The 19515-nt window shown below is 41.9% G+C and overlaps 1 protein-coding gene across 1 annotated transcript in view; it reads right to left on the reverse strand.

Moving 5' to 3' along the window:
* Positions 1-4575, reverse strand: part of CLIP1 (CAP-Gly domain containing linker protein 1) — a 49540-nt gene extending 44965 nt beyond the window's left edge. Inside the window, 2 exon segments of the mRNA XM_062504093.1 lie at positions 3417-3982; positions 4454-4575. Of these exon segments, the coding sequence (XP_062360077.1) occupies positions 3417-3982; positions 4454-4547 (660 nt within the window). The 5' untranslated portion in view covers positions 4548-4575.
* Positions 4576-19515: the final 14940 nt, after the last annotated feature.

Consider the following 19515-nt stretch of genomic DNA (forward strand, 5'->3'; position numbering starts at 1 on the left):
GAATTTGTTTTCTCTTGTCTCTGTTCTTTTTTCACCCTCTGGAGAATTTCTTCCTTCCATTTCTCTGGAATTTCTTTTCTTTAACTCTGAATAAGTGTTCCAAATCTGTACATGACCATTATTTTTCCTAATGTTATCTGAATTAAGGGGAGATCATATAGGGTACCTGTCTTCATAACCAAATAAATCCGGGATATATTCATTGGAAACTTCCTTTATTACTAACCCTTTATATTTTGAAGATACAAGTTCTCCTGCAGAAGTTTGGGAGGACTCTAACACTGTGCAGAATTTGGTAATTCTAACTGAAAGTGTACAAAAGACTGGTGAAACCACCAGAGATCAAAGGAATAAGAAGAAAAGCCTAACACATCTTTTCTCTCCACACAAAACAGTACAGGCCATAAATGGAGCTTTAACCACCTCCTCAAGACTTCTTTGCTCCTAACAGCCTTTATTTAATCAAACCACCTCATCCTAGCACCACTGAGGCAGCACTTGGCTGGGACAATGCAGAAGCAAATGTGAGGAGTGACAGCTTCTTCTCCTGGAGAGGAGCAGTATTAACATCTCTGCAGGAACAGGAGAATGTTCCAACAAAGCTGAGCTGCTGGGAAAGCCTGAAACTGAACCCAACATTTCAGGTTCAAACTTGTGCCCAATTTGCATCTGTGTAACACAGAAAGTTGAGATATGAGTTAGTAAAGGCTGGCTGAACAGCCTCTCGTTCCTTGTTAATCCAGACTGGGCAGACGAAAAGAACTGTAAGATTTTTGTGGGTTTTTTTTGTTGAAGTCATCCAAAACCAGCCAGTTACCACCAATAAAAGAAACTTAAAGTAATTTAATTGATCCACTCAAGGTAACTCCCATGCAGGACATTTCAGAATCCAAGTCAGAGTGAAAAAAATGAACCGACTGAAATACTTCAGTGTAACACTCCACATCCTGAGATCACACCCTGAGATCAATCAAGTTGAGGCCATCTGATGTCCATTCTGGAATGTAATCTTGGCTGATGAGCTGTGCCTTACCCATCTATGAATCTGCCCTTTAGGACATCATTTTCCAATCAGCTGTTTTAACAGGACTCCCAAATGAGCTTTGTCTATCATGAATTCATTGTTTTGAACTGCAGTTCTAGGCTGCTGGAGGCTCCCTGTTCTCACACTGTAATTCCCAGCAGTTCTTTTCCCCACATGTCCATAAGCACCAAAAAACCTTCACAAAAGACTCACAGCAGTTGGTCCAAGCTGCAAGAAGTGATGGATGTTGCAGCACTGAGCCCCTCCAGCCCTGCAATGGTGTGGTCAGACTGGAACACATCACGTGGCTGTGACACCACACTGGCACTTCGAGGGGAAATTTTGTGCTGAGGTGGGACTGGCAACTTCCACACAGCCTTTCATCCTCTTGTGCAACATATTACTGAAAAGGGACTGCTGTGAGCATAAATAAAACATAAGAGATGTGCATGCAGCAGGCCAGGTGGAAATGTCCCTCTGATGGAGCAGGAATGGCTGAGCAAGTGACACAAAGTGACAGGCAGGCCTTTCCCAGCAACTGGTGTTGGTTGGAGGCTCTGAGGAGAGCTCCCAGAATTACTCAGTGACATCTCAACTCTACAGTTCAGTGTCAGGGAAAAATATATTAACAGATGAATCAATTATTCACCCAATCTTAGTATTATCTGAACGAACCTGGCCACTCAAGGTATTTACATCTGAATTATTATTAGACATGACAGCAGAGTGTGGGATCTACTACAAATAATTAGCATGGGATCCCAAAGGATTAAAAAAGAGTAAACAAGGACCCTGTCCCTTTAACATTCACATTCCTGAGCATCTTATACTGGTATAGAAATTATAGTTATGCATCACCAACATACTGTGCTAGGAATTACCCCAAAACCTCAAACTACAATTTGATGACTCACGAGGAAGACTTAAGGCAAACAGAGGTAGTAGAGAAGATGAAATATTAAGTTCAACTTGTCCTACTTAACAATTTGGGACCTTATTACTATTATTATTATTATTATTATCAAACTATGGCACTTAGGATATGCTGCTTCTGCAATTTGCACTAATTAGACACAGGGAAGGCACAGCGATGCCTTCACAGCACCAGAGAATTCTCCCACCCAAAAGGGACATCCCAGATAGGCTCACAAAGGTCCCTGAGGAAAAGGCAAACAAGTGGTTAAAGCCCTGGTGTTGTTTGGAGGACAACAGGGCTCAGTCTCTGACAGAAATAGCCAGGGATAAACCACAAATCTTTGTTTCCATTGGCACTCCAAGAAAACACATCTCAGCCCAAATCCAGCTGTCAGCCAACCCCTGCCCTCACTTCACCTTTGCTTCCTTCTTCAAATTGGTCCTTGTGTTTTAAGCTCTTCTTAAACAGAAAGAGAAGGCAAATTCTTCCTCCAAAAATACAATAAATTTAATTAAAATAACAATCTATCTTCACTGCAGAATTATTACCTGGTGGGGCAATGCAAGACAAACAATAAAATCAAGTGGATTTTTTTGTATTTGATGTCCTTACAGTAACACCAGAAATGTTTCTATGCCAGAACACTCACATCTGCCTAATGGAAAATCAAAAATTTTATCATAAATAAGAAAAGATTGTATCAAAATCAGAGTGAGACAAATCTTCTCCTCAGTGATTCACTTCAGTAAATCAAAACTAGAATCAGGTCTCTGTTACAGTGATTATAGATCTGGTGGGCATACAAGGACCATTCCAGTTACATATGAAAACATAAATAATCTTTAAATTCAGAATATAATATACACAACCTACCACCAGTTTTCTAATGATTTTTTTTTTTTTAATGGTAAAACTAACTGAGCAACTCCCTTTTAAAAAGGTGAGGGATACACTGGCAGAAGCATTTAGGGGCCTGAATTTAGGAAGGGCTGCCAAGTAATGTGGCACATCCCCAAAAGCACATGTAATTCCTGGCTGGTCAGTGGCATGATGAGACTGCTTCTGTTCCTGCCCATCACCACTCAGGAACAATCAATTATTGAACTATTTGCTTTCTAAAGACACAGCCCTGGACAGGGCAGAAAACCTGCATGGAAATCTCACACGTTTGGCTTTTACTTAGCATGACTGGAGCTCTTAAAGATACAGAGATAAGCTACAAGTATGTTGTTAAACACAATGTTGTGTTTTAAGCAGTGGCAAAACATAACAGATTAAAACCTGCCAAAATAACCATTTTATCATGGTACGGTCAAGATATTCCCACAGCATGCAAAGAGCTCGTTTACAGAAGACACTAGACAAAGAAAGCTAGAGCATAAATTTACATTCTCTTGACCAAGGAAACAGCAGAAAAGTTTTGAATATTAGCAGAAGTTTCAATTAATCAATCACAAGCAGACAGGGAAATCTTACCAGCACTCGATCTCCAATTTTGAGCTCCCTTTCTCCTTTCTTTAATGATCCAGCCTCGGAGAGGTTTGATATAGATTCACTGGCAGTTTTGGAAAGATTGCTAATCTGAGAAGGAGTTGCATGTTCCTTAGCAGCAAGGGGGGTTTTCTGTGGAATTCCTGAAGGGGGGAGTGCAGCAGAGGAGGACACTGCACTAGCAGCTGATGTGGATGTTGGGGACGTGGCTCTGGAAGCATGAGCTGTCTGGGTACCGTTTGCTTCATCCTCTGTCACCACTTTCCTGGTCAGTTTGGATGGCCTTGTGAATATTCCCCTCAGGGGTTCACACTGGAAATAGCGAACTCCAGCCACGGAGCCATCGTTCTTCCCGATGGGCTCATCCAGGACAATCCCTGCCCACTGCCCCGGGGCAAACTGCGTTTCCCCCAGGAATTGGATGAAGCCGGGTTTGTTTCCATTGACCCAAACTCGTTCCCCGACTCTGAAATCATCCACAAACTCCTCGTGTGCATCTGCAGGGGCTGTGCTTGAGGTCTTCTCACTGGGAGCTGCTTTTTCTGCTGGGGCTGGAATCAAAGCACAATGAGAAACAACGGGAATCAAATATACTAACAATCCAAAGAGCATCATTATTTCGTTTCAATGTAATAATGTCCCTAATTAGGAGATCACAACTCCTAATTTTCCTGTGTGAACACTGCAATCTCTGGAAAAAAGAATTCAAAATCTAAGGACAGAGACACTGAATGCATTTAATGAAAGTTTTGGTAAAAACCTTGTAAAAATCATGGTTCTGACTTCAAAAACTCCCAAAGCATTTTTATCATGACAAGGTTTCTTTGAGGAAAACTGCTTGATCTCCAATTAGTAACCTTTAGATTTTTTGTAAGTGCTACATATAATTTTTAAAAATCAAAAAACACAAGCAAAAATACATTGGTGTAAAGAGTAAAAACAGTGTATACTACAGCATGCAGGGTACTTCTTGTATCAGAAGATGAATAAGGGGATAATTAAGACATTTAACTACTCCTTACCAGCAGCAATAGGGGCAGGTGTTTTCAGCAATGCACTCCCGTGCTTGATGGTCTTTGAAGGAGCTTTAAGTCCACTTGGTTTTAACATACTCATCTTTTTGCACTACCAGTGGTTATCCCTCCTCCTCTGTAACAACTATCTTTTTCCAAACATGGAGAAAATATATTGTTCAAACTTTTTCAACTCTGGAATAGACCTGTATATAAAAAAGACACGAGCAAAGATCAGTGTTAAATCCTGCAGAAGGGATTTCTGTATATACACAATTTGTGCATAAAATGCATTATAAAAAATGCCTTCTAGTAGCAACCAGCAGCATTTCCAACTCCTCATCTTTTGAAGGCCACTTCCTATTAAAACCTAAATCATCAAAAGAACTCACTCTGCTGAATTCTGCATTTTTTTTTTCTTGAGATTTCAACTAAAAGGCTATTTTAAGAAAGAAAAACAAAGCCCTTAACAGCATGGCTAACATTACACATAGATTTAACTGCTGTGCACACACAACTGTTTTCAGTCATATTTTTCCAGTGTTGCAACAACCCAGCAAAGCCAACTTGAGACTAGAGTAATAACAGCAAGAGAAATCAAGACAGCCAGGAATTTCAGGATAAAGGGAGTAAAGTTTCTGAGAGATTGGAACTGAAAAGCTTAAATTGTTTTCGAGTTACATGATGACAACTGAAAAGCCAAGAGCCACCTCAGCTCTCGGTGACCTCAGATCACAAGATACGCTGGCTCGCAGTCCCCAGCAGTGCCCCAGCTAAGAGGAGGGACTCTTCCCAACGTTGCTAGGATAGAGCTTGGAAGCCAGCTCGAAGCTTTTCAGGGAACTGTGATTTGCCACAGGAGGCATCTTCTTTCTGATTACAAAAGCTTCAGGAAGGCTTTTTCATCTCTAATGAAAAATCTGCATTTTTTTTTACCTCGATCGCGAATTCAAAGCCGAACTTCAAGGCTCTCCCCCCCTCTTGAAAGGAATCGACTGCTCTGTGTGAACACAGCTTGGCTTTGTGCTGACTTTTAGATGAGGCACTGCCAGAGCAGCTACACCACTTAAACAGCAGCAGCACACACCTAAACAAAAACCTGAAGGGGAAAAGGAAACGGGCACGCAGAGTTTGCTCAACTGTTAGCTCAGAACATGTCAAACAAGAACTACAAAGCAGGTCTCAGTCCTGCCCTTTACTCAGCACTCTGGCACCTGTCAGGACAGAAAGCTGGGGAACTCAGCACCCAGGTAAAGGTAAAACAAACCTGTCAGGAGAGACAGCTCTGCTGCAGCAAGGAGAGCTAAGGAGAATAAACCAATCCTGGCTTTATGTACCAGTCTAAGATTTATCCCTCCTGTGTCATGAATTATTAATCAGCGTGCCTAAAAATCAATTCACTGCTTTGTGAACCTAAACACCAAAGCGAAACATTCTTCATGCTATTTCAAGACCTGCCACGTGAAATTCAAGGCATTTTCTAAGTCTGCAACAATGTTATACTTTAAAAAGCATAAATTACCATCTTGGAAGTAATTGTGTTTGCCTACAATTTAAGTTTTGCTCCATGAAAATGATGAAGCACTGGGAAGATTTCTGAACCTTTTTTTCTAGGGTTGTTGGAAGTTTGTCATCCACCTGCCTGCAGAGTTATGACTCTGCATCATATTTCCTTATCATTCCTTTTAGAAATCTTCTAAAACTGCACTTTTACCTTGCACACCAAGGGCCTGAAAAGCCTTCTATCCTTTCTTACAAACGGGCTCCCTTCCTCAGGCTGCAGGCCTTATTCCCTCCTCTCCAATTCCACAATCTCCATGCTCACCTCCCTTGCTTTCCCCAACCCATCAAAATCCACGAAACAGAAAATCTGCTCAAGATGGAGAAGGGATTGGTACAAATACAGGAACAGGAGAAGCATCATGGTCAGTTCTCTTTAGTTCACAGTCAGTGCCAAGGACCAAACTAATGGAAAGTTGGGCCCAGGGGAATCCTCCTTAAGCAGCTGGAACTGCTCCCCAGCACTCTGCCATTCTTCTCCATACATCACCTCTTTTTTGGCCCCCAAAGATCATTCCAGCACCACCACAGCTGCAAGGACAGGTATAGCAAGAGAAAGCACACACTACATTACCACCCAAATTAGACTTTGCCAGCTTCAGTTAATTATTTATTAATAGATGGTTAACAAGCCTCTGCTCAACAGAAAGTTAGAATGTTCTACCACTGCATTTCTTGGCTCAGGGTACTCATTCACAGTTTAATCTTGCTCTCCACAGTCATGGGTTATATATTTGCTGTGTCATTTGCTTTTCTCAACACGCAGGCCCTCAACTAGGGCAGGAGAAACACAATCCCTCATGTCCTGGTTTCAGAGTCACTGAAATTGTAGCTTAATTCAGACAAAATAAAAGCTAAGATTATAGGCAATGCTTTTTGGTAAGTGACTGCCTCACTGAAAGAGTTAAAATGTAACTTTGGGTCTTTGGGACAGGGCCTTTGGAGAGCACTGCCTAATGGAGCTCACTGAATACAGAAATTTGCATCAAGTGATTTGAAGTATTACACACTGCAACCTATCTTAACAGGCTCCAGATGTCAATGATCTCATTTCAGTTCTCATAAAAGGCAGCAGCTCACTGCTTGTCTCAATTTGTTCTCTCCTCCCTTGAATTTGTCTCAGCTCTCCTGAGAAAGGATCCTTATAACCAACAGGCAAAAATATTACTGTGTCCCAAAATATCCTGTCAGGAACCTGAGGAAAGGTCCAGAAAACCTCTGATAATACATTCCACTGAAGTGTTCTACCAGTAACAAAACTGAGCATAAAAAGAGATTTTAAGCACAGGCTTTGCACTTGTGCCATTATTGGAAATATATAACTACACACAACATGAATTGTAACTGATTAGGGATATCCTTATTAACCTTTTAAAGACCTCTAAATATTGCATGGATCAAGCAACAAGTTGGGAACCATTGTTTTAAGTAAATAAATCCTACTAATGTGCTATGTGATAATAGAGATGAATTTTGTTGGCAGGCTGATATTAAAAATAAATGAAATGTAGCCACATAATTACAAAATTACAAAAGCAGAATATCTTCCAACTGTCAAAAAAGGAACTCCTATCATAAAAAGAAAGCAGCTGTCCAACGTTCCTTTCAAGACTACTTTCAACAAATAGTATTCCAAAAAAAACTAAATTAAATAAGAATACGGAGAAAATCCTCAGCTCACTCTACTTAACCCTGTAGTCACAAGAATTTAGGAGCACCAGTGGAACCACAGCATAGTTTGGCTTGGAAAAGACCTCTAAGATAATTAAGTTCACCTTTTCCTAGTTCATCAAAACACTTCAAATCAAAAAGATTAATTTAACTTAGTTAACACCATTAATAGACTAAATACTGTTGGAAGAGGCCTTGCAATGCCAATGCATTTCTAAGATGAAAGAGAGACCACTTGATTTGTTAATTGTGCTGAGCACAGAGTTGCTTTGCAAAATACATATAAACAGTTACACTGAAAGACAGAGAATAAATATTCTAAAAGGAGTTTGTAGAACAGGTAACTACTGAAAAATCTCACAGGGACCATCACTGCAACCCCTGTGGCAGTCATTAAAAAAAAAAATCGAAACCAAATTCCCATACCATGAAGAAAAGGTAAAATGATTAAAATAAATCAGAAAATCCTTCTGTAGAAAAGCTAAATGGAAAATACATTCCAAAGACCACTATAATGTAGTAACTTCACCTTCCTGAGAGGAATACAAACTCAGCTCAAGCACTGTTTGAAATCTCTGCCTGAACAGCATTTCTGAAATACCTGTTTCATACTTGCTGTCCAGCTGCTGCTGCCAAGCTTGAAGGAACTAATGAATCATTCCTCAAATATCTGGAGTTTAGAGAAAGTAACTTGGAATTTTGAACCTGGAAAGATTTCCCCTCCAGTCCATGAGTTACTCCAAAAGCTCTGACCCTACACAGTTATGAACACAACTCCTAAAATTATTGCAGTCTTAAAACTAAAGCACATAAACATGTTCTCTGCGATTCAGATCTAATTCCTACAGCTCCAAAAGTTGTATTTGCAGTCTCCTGGGCTGTTATTACACTCCTGTAAAAAGTGAGTACACTATATTTATTAAAGCACTTAATGCTTTTAGTTGAATTTATAAGCTTTTGAAATTCATACCTCATTTAAAAATACAACCCCATTTTGGCTTTGAACAAAATTAATGCTTTCTCCTTGCACTGCTCTTTGCTACCTCTTGGAAAAAATTTCTTCGTGTGCAAGAATGAGCCAGATCAGAGCCAAACTTCTGGAAGATTCTGAGGAGAGAAATTCATGCACAGCAGGTGCACAAACTCACCAGACTGGGACATGCCCACCAGCATCCTTACAGGAGCAATTCTGGATGAAGGGGGCACAAGAGAAGGTGAATCCTGGAACAAAAAAATCTTCCTAATCCTGACTCCCCCTCTGCTGCATTCTGGGTCTATTGGAGAAATTTCTTACTGGGCACCCAAAAAGTCTGAACAACCACGGTGCAAACAATGGATTAGATGTACAATTAAATATTCCAGAGCACACAATATCCATTGGGAATGTCTCACTCACCTTCAAAGCCAGCCCTGTACAATTATAAGTTGCTAAACCAGAAGGATGGATTTGGAAGCCCTCGTGCACTCTTTACAGAGCTGTCCTGGAGTGATGCAGCACTCCTGGTGTTCCTGGCTGCTCACTACTTAAATACAACTATTTGGAGCAATGAACTCACATCCAGGCCTCTCTGCATTGATCCACAGAAGCCAGACAGTGAAAAGGCAAATGAACTTCTCTCTCACCCTCATGCTCCTGACTTACTGCAAATGCCATGTGTTTTGTCAGCTCTGATGCATTTATTGAATGGGCAGCAAGTTCAGACTGAAACACAGCAGAAAGCACCGTAGGCATTTGTTCACAAAGTGAGGCACAAAGAGCAAATTATGGTGGGACTGAGGTAAGACTCTCTGCAGAGGCCACTGTAAAACCAAACTCAGCATCTGAGCATTCCTCAAGGACTTATTTAACTGCACTGCTCAGGGATTACACTGTGGAATTAGAGGCATCTTCAGCTATCAGTCACATTGAAACGAATGTAATTTAAGAAAGAATTTATATACAAGACTGAAAAGAGAACTAAGAATTTAAGATTTCAATACAAGAAGAGTTGGCATTTGGAAGTCAATATTTGATTATTCATTCAACACACAGTAATTAGAGAATGGGAGCATTTAAAAACACAGCTTCAGTTTCATTTTGTCTTCCAGAAACCATTGATTTTTATGTCAATTAGTCAAATAATGTTATGATCTGAATATAGCCTGCAGACACATCACTACCAGAAGAAAAGACATTATTTAATTCAATGTTTGTTATGCCAAGAGCATGAAAACATATTTATTTGGGTTACTATGTTCTGCTTAGTGCCAAAATCAGAACATGAGGGCTGGTACCTGTGCATCAAACCAATGTTTTGTACCTCACCTTTAAAGGTAGAAAACAAAAAAATTACATTTATAACTCAGCTGATCAGAAAAATCCAGACCTTTCAGATCTGCTGTTAGCAGCTACTGGAACAGGAAATAAAAAATTTGTAAGAAAATAAACAAGAAAGTCTCATAACTTACATGGGATCCTTATGACATTCTGCTTTGTAGCCCAAGCCAACATAACCATCACAGGAATTCCAGAGGCAAACCCTTCACAAAGGCAAACACTTATTCTACAGGAACCCCAAAGTCACAGCTTCTTATATTCTTTTTTTTAAACATAAATATGAATTTTACTAGGGATAGACTCTTGAAGTGCATCCCTACTTAATTTAACCAGCATAACTATTAAAGTAACAGAACAAAAGCAATTCTTGCTCTTCTGAAGTGCCTTCACAGTAGCTACCAGGGTAACTCCAGGAAATTACTGCAGCATGCAAGTTTTAGTAGGGCTTTAGTCGAACCCAAACGCAGTTTGCTTTTGCAGCCATAATAACACGAACCCAAAGCCTGCAGGAATTTGGGAAGTTTGCCCACTGGGATGACACAGCTCCTCTGACAGTGGCCCTGATGTGATGAACTCAACCTGAAACGAAGAGTGGCAAAAACCAACAGAAACTGAAGCAGAGCTATCCTATCAGTGGCAGAGGGTCTGAAAAACCTTCCAACTCTTGTTTTCCAGGGCACTGGTTTAGATAGACATTCCACAGTCTGAGGCAGGCAGAGTGTGTTTGGTGAGACAGGAGCAGGCAGAGATGTCTGGAGCAGTCCCAGGGCTGTAACACAAACACTCTGTCTTGTCATCACTCATCCCACCATGGAACCACCTCACCCGGGGCTAAGGACATCCCCAAAAATAGCTCCTGGGTTTTTCACTCCAAAGAGCAAATCCCTGTTTCCTTGAGATCTCAAAGATGCTCCCTCTGTCTGGTACACTGAGAGGGAATGAGGAAGAATACTTGGGAATCCCAAAGCCCCACAACGCTGTCCCTCGTTAAGGCAAGCTACAGCTCAACCAGCAACTTGAGATTTATTTCCTAACTGAAATGAATAGCAGAAATTGTATTTCTGTACCACAGAAATGACTGGAACTGTTCTCCACGTGAGTTCACAGATCCCAGGGTATTCAGAACCAAAGACTTTTAGATCATCTTTCAACATCAGCCAGGCCTGCACAGAAATATTTCTCCTTTGATTTCGACCTGCTGGGTGATTTCAACTAAATAAAATAAAAGGCAGGAGATCTCTAATAAAAATAAATCTTATTCCTTCAAATTTCACAGAAGAAGATGGACCAGAAGGAGATAGACTTGTGTTTAAAGAGTTTTGAGTTTATCCCTTTAGAACAACTGACTTCTGAAGCAAATTTGCAATCAATACATTTGAGAGCAGCAGGTTATCAGTTTCTTTGGAGATAATATAAAATTTGAACTTTAGGAAGATAACCATTATGAGACCCAAATCCACTAAGAATTGATATTAGTGAATTGCTAAGTTGCTAAATAAGATACAAGGACGTTTTTCTGTCTTGGGAAGTGCAGGATATTTGCTGCAAATTGTATAAACAGAATCTTCCCAGCACACACCAGGGAAAGGGAAAAGGTGGGGTGAATTCCTATAACTCAGAAAATGTCCTAAGAAGAATATGAATCAGATCAAAGACAGTAAGAGGCTTAGGACCTGAAACCATCAGTCAGATATTACAGCACTGCTATGAGGAAGGAAATTCATCAAAGCTTTGCCTCTGCTTATGGATTTTAATTCTGCATCAAGGACATTTTAAGTTACCCCATTTTATCACTGTAGAACTTGCTATGCTCATTCAGATTCCTAAATGCCTCAGGATCCTCAGTAAAGAAACACTGAAACATAAGAGTGTTGAATATGAAATGAGAGGATGTCTAAAAAACTATTTTGGGCCAGCAATTTGTGAGTAATTTTTTCTCAACCTATTCCTATTTCAGACAGAGCCTGATCAGTCTTTTCAAAAAGATTCTGCTGATCTTTAATTAATCAGGAAGAGCTGATAATTGTTAATATGATGCAAACTCTAACACTTCAAGTTGCCACTGTGCACACAGATTATAAAAACATTGCTGCACTGGTCTATTAAAAGATCAGAAAGCACATGATCCTCCCTCCTCAGCACATCATTCCCTACAGAAGTAGTCAAGGATTGAGGAGTGGAGAAAGTTTCCAACTATGTAAATAATGGCCACCTCTTCTGGTAAGCCCATTATCATCCCTAATTTTCCTACATTTTTTCCCAGAAAATTCTTGTCCTTCCTCAAAGACCTCCATTTCAACAAGAAAAAGAACCATTTGTTTGACTTCTGTTGATGATAATGCACTTCAGCCATCCCAGTAAATGCAATCAGTCAGGATAAAACAATGACTTTGGAATAGCAGAGTCTCAAGTTTAAGTTATTTGGGACCTACAATTTAAATTTTGAGACAGAAAATATCATCTCGCATCAGCCTCAAACCCCAAAGCATTTACAGGCACAAAGGCTTCTCCCTAATACAATTACAACCAAAGCAGCTGAAACAAAGATGATGCTTTTTATAGTAAGGATTTAATTTTGATAGACTTGGGTGAAACTGTAACTGTTTCACACTGGGTGAAAACATCAAGTCAGCTGTCTCTTTTTAACTTTTGAAATTAGCACTATGAGTGCTGCAGGGCTGGCAGGGAGCTCAGGAAAGTACAAACCCAGAACGTAGATAAATATTGCTGTGATTGAGTGGATGCTGCTGCCAAGCAGAGCAGCAGAATGAGAGTGTCAAATAAGCTGATTCTATACAATATTGAGTTTCTCTGCCTTGCAATTTCCCCTCATAAGCAGCTAAAAATACAGACAGTAAGATTATAAAGATAATGGGAAATGAGTAACTTTTCATGGTGGTTCTTCTGGAAACAGTGAAGACACGTCTTATAAAATAAAGAATGTATGGTACTATTCTTATTAATTTTTACAAATAATTAACAAGATGTTTCAAGTAGAAAAACTTAGGTGGGTGTTAGAGCACAAACTTGTACAGCCTGTCTTCAGATACATCTCCTGAATCCTTCACAGCCTTTTGGGGGCCAGCACCAGATTCGTGGGTACTTCTAAGGGTCAGTCACAGAGTGCAGCTTCCCTCTGCGTAAACAAATGGATGTGGAGGACGAGCAGGAGGTGTTTAAACCATCAGGGAGCTGCTGACAGAGTTCTGCTGGTCAACACCAACGAAATGGTTGCTCCAGCAGAAACTGGCATGGGGCTGAGGGCAGCTGAGATTACAGCTAATGCAGTATATAATTGCCTTTCATGAAATAACAAAACACCATCCATCTGAGGCATTTCCAAACATGCTGCTCCAATAAGGATTCCAGTGAATTACTCTTTATACATGCCAGCAGAGCCAGTAGTCCCTAAGGAATGCCAAAGGATTAAACAAGAGCTGCATTCATTCATGGTTGTCATGTTCAAACATTAGAAAACTTGCATTCAACATACGGAGTTAACATTTGACCCGAGTGTTTTACAAAAAGAAAGAAAAGCAGCTCTGAAAAATCATATTGGCAAGGCAGAGCTCTCTGTTTCTTTTTAAGGAGGATCTATTTTGATATATTCTCAGTCCCTCCCAAGAAAAAGTTTAATGGGGCTAAAAGGATAAAGAGAGGAACACCAGAGGAATTACGCAGTGTGCCCAAGCTGAGTAAATAAAGTCTGTCTCGGGTATCCACAGTCAGAAGATGGCAAACAGATACAACCTGAAAGTCAGACAGGAAATCTTCAGGAGCTCTAGGAAGTTGTAGCAATCAGCAGAGAGAGCACTGCTCCTTCCTACAGCGTAATCACACAAGGAAAGAGGCTGCTATTCCCTACAGAATACATCTGGAATGAGCATACAAGACAGCTGGTGCTCTGCCCTCCCTAGAAAGCTGAGATCTTCTCTTGAAGAGAAACCATACAAATTATGTAAAACCCTTTTTTTTGCCAAATCTCCCTTTTGACGCCTAAAGATATGGACATTTAAGGTCACATTTCCAAGCTTTTCTGCTTCAGACAACTCATCCCTCTCCCTTCAGTACACAGAAAGCTTTAGAGCACTGTAGCACAGACAGAAAACCTCCCAGCACATACACAAGGACTGGGCAGGAAGATAACCCTGAAATCTTGTCATTTTACAGCAAGAACAACCCTCAGCATGTAAAAGATGAACAGTTAAACTTTCCTTAGAATAAGAAATGCTGCTGTGGGCGGAGGAGAGGTGTTTACTTTTCCTTCACAGTATCTACTTTGCAATCTTCCTACTCTTGCAGCAGGTGCACAGGGACACACTTCAGGAAAACCACTCTCTGCCGTTGCTAGTTTCACATTTACATTGCATTCAGAATACATATTTCTGTTCTTTCAATAAAATACTTTGCAAAGCAGCCGGCATCAAGGCATTTCCTCTTTTGTACTTATTTTTCTTTCTTCTTCCTACGTGTCAACACAAGTATCACATGTTCTAAAATCCTTCTGCTCAAAGATCTCAAAGCAACCTGTGAACTTCTATAAAACCATGCCCATGGTAAGTGAAGGGGTGGGGAGGAACAAGTTTTCATTTCACAATCGTATTTTCAATCATCAACACATACAATCACAGAGTAAATTTTCCTGCCCACGCTCTACTTTGGAAAATTTCTTTGGTGCTGGTTTTTGTTTGTTTATATTTCGAAAAATTATTTAGAGCACGGAATCGGAGCCAAGATGAAAGGGAAAAGTAACTCCTGATTTTTTTATGCATCAGGAGCCACATTACCCTGTGAGTAACAGCACCAATTACCTTGTGCCCCGTGACACCTATGGCACAGAAAAGGGAGCACTGCCTGGCCTGAGGTTCAGCTCTGTAGCGGGAACAGGAGGGGCCTGGAGCAGCGCCTGTGCCTGGGAATCCCGCAGCTCTGACCCTGCCTAGAACATGGCAGCAAACTCTCTGAGCCACCTGAGGGGATGCCAGAGCAGCTCACTTGGAAACCAGCAGCTTTTATAACAACGCGAGGATGGGAAGCGCCCATTAAAAAAAATTAAAAAATGCAAAAATATCAAGGTAGATTTTTAGTAAAACATCCGCATGTAAACGCAGGATGCTGAGAACTGCAGGTCAGCACTTAGCGAGGAATATAAGGAATACCCAAACCTCTTCCCTCAGAATTAACCGCTCGATCCTCCACTAACCCAGCACAGCGGCGCAGCTTCGCAAGGGCGACACTCGAGCAGAGGCTGCGACCCAACCTTGGCGTCCCCGCTCCGGACGAGCACCCCGCGGGGCTGAGGGAGACGAGGCCGCCCCTCTGCTGCTGCCGCCCCGTCCCGCCGGGGCTCGGCCGGGTCCCCGCCGGAGCGGAGCGGAGCGGAGCGGCCAGCACGTGTGGCGGCCGCTAACAGCCCTCAGCGCCGGGGCCCGGCCCGGCCCGGCCCGCAGCCCCTCACGGCCCCGCCGCTCCCCTCACGGCTCCTCGGCGCCGACCCCCGCGCCCTCAGACCCGCCCAGCGCGGCGCCCGGACGGGAAGCGCGGAGGCCCCGAGGCGTGAGGCGGCGGCCGCGGCTCCCCCCGCCCTCGGGCGCCGCCGTGGCCCCGCGCGTTCCCCAGGGCGCTCCCCCACCCCGGATCCGCCGCCTCACCGGCCCCGGCGCCAGCGCAGCTCCCGCCGCCTCCTCCGGCCGCTGCTCCCGCTCCCGTTCCTGCTCCCGCTCCCGCTTCCCCTCTGCAGCGGCGCCGCCCCGGCTCGCAGGAGGCGGAGCGGGGCGGGCACAACGTCTGCGCCCGCCGGGGCGGGGACTGCACCAGCACCACCAGCAGCAGCGGCGGCGGTACCGGCGGTGCCCCCGAGCTCCCCGCGCCCCCCTCCTCTCTCTTTGTCTGCCCCCCGCTTTGTTCCAGCTCCGGGGAGGGAGCGGCTGTGCCCCGGCTCGGGGTGAGCCCGGTGGTCCCGGAGCCGCCGCTGCGGCACAGCCCGGCTGGGTGGGAGGGGGAGAGGGTGGGCGCAGACGGGGAGGTGTGAAGCACATCGCTCTAGCGGGTGAATAACTTCACTGTCTGCTGCTTCTCTCCATTTTCCTTTTGTCCTAATGCCCGGAAATTTATTATGCAGAAATGTATCATCCCGAAGTACTGAATATTTTTTTATTTTCATTGTGTTTGTGAAGCAACACATCGGAAGCTAGCGTTATCCCACTGCTAAAGTTTAAACAGCTGGAGGAGCAGCCCCAACGCCATCATCAACAATTTAATACCGATTTTCAAGGCTGAATCAAACAGCTCTGCTCCACTTCTTCCCCTCTTATGAACAGGGAGCAGAACCCAACCAGAGCCGAATTCCTCACAAAGCAAACCTCACTCTGCAGTCTCACAGCTTGTTTGGTTTCTGCATGATGCCATTCGAACAAAAGGGTGATGAGAAAGCAGTTCCATTGCTGGGGACTGATTGCAATTTGTGTTTCATTTTGGCTTCGTTCTTTGGCGTTAATCCAGCATGGTAAAGCACAAAATGGTGTGATGCACTCCCAAAAAGAATAGGTTTCAACTACATCAGCATTTAGCAATGTTTGTTAGAATTTCACTTCCTAAACGTTAAACAGAATCTCTTGCCATGGCCATTATATGGTGAAACAGATATTTGAATCCATGTACAGCCACCTCACTTTCTCCCTACAAAATTTGATAAAAGTTTTGCTGAATAAGGACTTCAGGATTTAAACATTGGGTTGTATGTAGAAGTGCAGAGCCAGCAAAGGATCGCTTTTTTAAAAAAATTATCCTACAGCCCCTAGCTCTGGAAATAATAATAAAAAAAAATTGCAAATAAGGGTAGAAACTGAAGAGTTGTACTCACTTTGCCTAAAATATCTGCTGGCTTGATAGCTGCGGTGGTGAGCCTTTGTGTTTCTTTTCTGGTGGTGCAGATTTGAGCTTTCTGTACTGATCTGATGCTAACGTGGGTTTTTCCCTAAGTGTATCCATCATTCTCCATCGTTAATTTGATGTTTTGTCTCTCAGTTCATTTGCCACCATGTAAGTCCATCTCAAATGCTTGCAGTTCAGTGCACAGCATTAAAATTGTATAAGCAATAGCAGACTGATGCATTTAGGACAGAGTACAGCAACTACAAGGCATCTTAAAGATGAAAACTAGAAGTTGCAACTTCATGCTGTTATTGTAGAACTTGTCATCATGTGGAAGCAGTAACAATGGGAAAATAAATGGATAAGGTATGGTTTAAATGTGTAAATAGTTTGCTTCACTCCCTTGCAAGGCTACAGTAAAAATGTCCTGGGCTAAGGCAAGAATTGAGAATGTCATGCAGACAAAGGGAATGTGCCACTGTTTTTTCCAGTGATTTCCTACTGAACAGACTCAGCTTCAAGATCCAGAAGTCCTGTAGAGGAAAAAAACAAGAGTTTGTTACCCATTTTTTGACCAGAATCAACTTCATACCATGAAAATGTAGCTTTGGAGCAACAGTATAACTTCATCCCAGCTGGAAATGGTTGACAGCCTCTGTGTACCAGTCTGCACCAGTAGGGTGCAATTTGTAGGAATCATTGTAATAAAAGATCCTGGTACTATAAACCACGTTCCTATACAGGATTAGATAGGACTGAAAGCCAGAGTATCTTTGATTCTAGTCCTGGTGGCTGTTTTCTGATCTGCATGATCAGATCAGTCAACAAATAATATATAGGCATTTTCATAACTCCATGAGAACAGGAATTGCTTGGTGCTCCAGGGAAATTCAAGATGCCAACGTAACTACTGGCATCCTGGCCAAAGTACAAGATTCACTTTAAAATTAAAATTGTTCTCAATAGTGTGGGAACACCAGTTCCAGTTGTTGCTGCCCTTCTTCAGATTTGTGAAGGGTCCAAGGTTGCTGAAGCTTTCTAAAGAGCTTAAATGTTGTCTTTCAAGAATTGAATGTAAGGATCTCCTGACTGAAGAAATCCATTTTTCTATTCAATGGGTTGTATTCACCCAAGTATGAGAATTTTGAGTAAAGATTTTTTTTTTTCCATGTGAATGATCTCTTCAATATGCACATCTGGCAATTCCTATACAGAACTGATGGTCACATCTGCTACAGAAAAGGCAGCTAATTGCCTTTTTTTTTTTTTTAATCTCTGAAGTGCTGCTTCAAAAATCCCAGCACTTGCACTACTATTTTCTGTAGTTACTTTTCTGCAAAGGCTGTAAGAAGTCTTTTCACTGCTAATGTACTCACTGGTTCCCTTCCCCAGGTCAGCCAGATGACCCAGCAGCAATAAAAGCTCTCCAAACCCATGTTCTTTAGTGAGCTACTCAAGACAAGCTTTCATCCAATTTCACATTATTTGTTCTACCTAACATGGGTAAAACAACAGAGAACAGTATTTGAACAAATTAAAAAAAGAATCTTTTCTGCATTCTCGTTTAAACAAGATACTTAAATTAACAGTTATGTTCCTCTTGATGAGTGTTTCATTTCCCTGATAACTGAGAAACCAGCCTATTAATAAAGATGCAAATCATTCTGGCACTTATGTAAATACCAATAAAAGCTGAATTCTCACCTACAGCAAAGCAAAGCAGGAGGATTTTGTTCCTATCAAGTGCTGAATTTTAAAGAAAGGGTAAAGAAATGTCCATTCAGTCATGGGTGACAACTAAACTCATATTGCAAAAAACCTTACATAACATCTCTGGTGCTGTACTTGTCTGAAGTCTAGGAAGTGTCCAATTGTCACACAGTAATTAGTACATTATTAAACCCATCCTGTTTTCAAGCTCCTCCAGGAATCACGACCAATTCCTCCCTCTGATTCATCCCCTGCCACCCCCCAAAATGTAGCAATGACTCTGCACTGTATTCTTAGGAACAGCATCAATCTTCAGTGGCATTCCCTTCCCAGGGGCAGCACAGCCATGGCACAGAACAAGGGTGCTCCAGGGTTCCATGGCAACTGAAATACTTTAATTATATTGGAGCTTTTTCCTCCTCTTCGGTTTTTTTTTTTTTTTTTTTTTTTTTTGCTATGCTGCCTCACAAAGCTTGCAGTGAAATAATTATTTTTAGCAGCTACCACGTCTCTCAGATGTCTTCCAGGAACTCAGCTATTCCTCTTTTCTTGACGTTTTGAGCACTGTGAATTGGCTTGTAAAAATTTAAGAGTCAGAACTTTGGATCTTTATAAGACACAACTTCCCACTTGACTGATACCCAGAATATTTTGCAGGTATTTGATTTTTTTTAGACATGCATGAGCATTTAAAAATATTTTTGGTGTTCCAAGAGCTGTAAATAAACACAAGGACTACGCCAACAGAAATCTGTGGGAAAATGTGAGTGATGCCTGCTCATGCTATACCCACCTCATTATAGATTTTATTACTCATTCATTTTAGTAAGCTCTAATCTAGGTTATTATGCCACACCCATCACCATGGGAATAGCACTTAAAAGGACCCAAAATACTTTGCTATTCAGCTTTTCCTTGGGACTTAAGAGTGTGATCTGAT

Source organism: Cinclus cinclus, chromosome 17 (genome assembly GCF_963662255.1).
Source record: "Cinclus cinclus chromosome 17, bCinCin1.1, whole genome shotgun sequence".
Taxonomy (NCBI): Eukaryota; Metazoa; Chordata; class Aves; order Passeriformes; family Cinclidae; genus Cinclus; species Cinclus cinclus.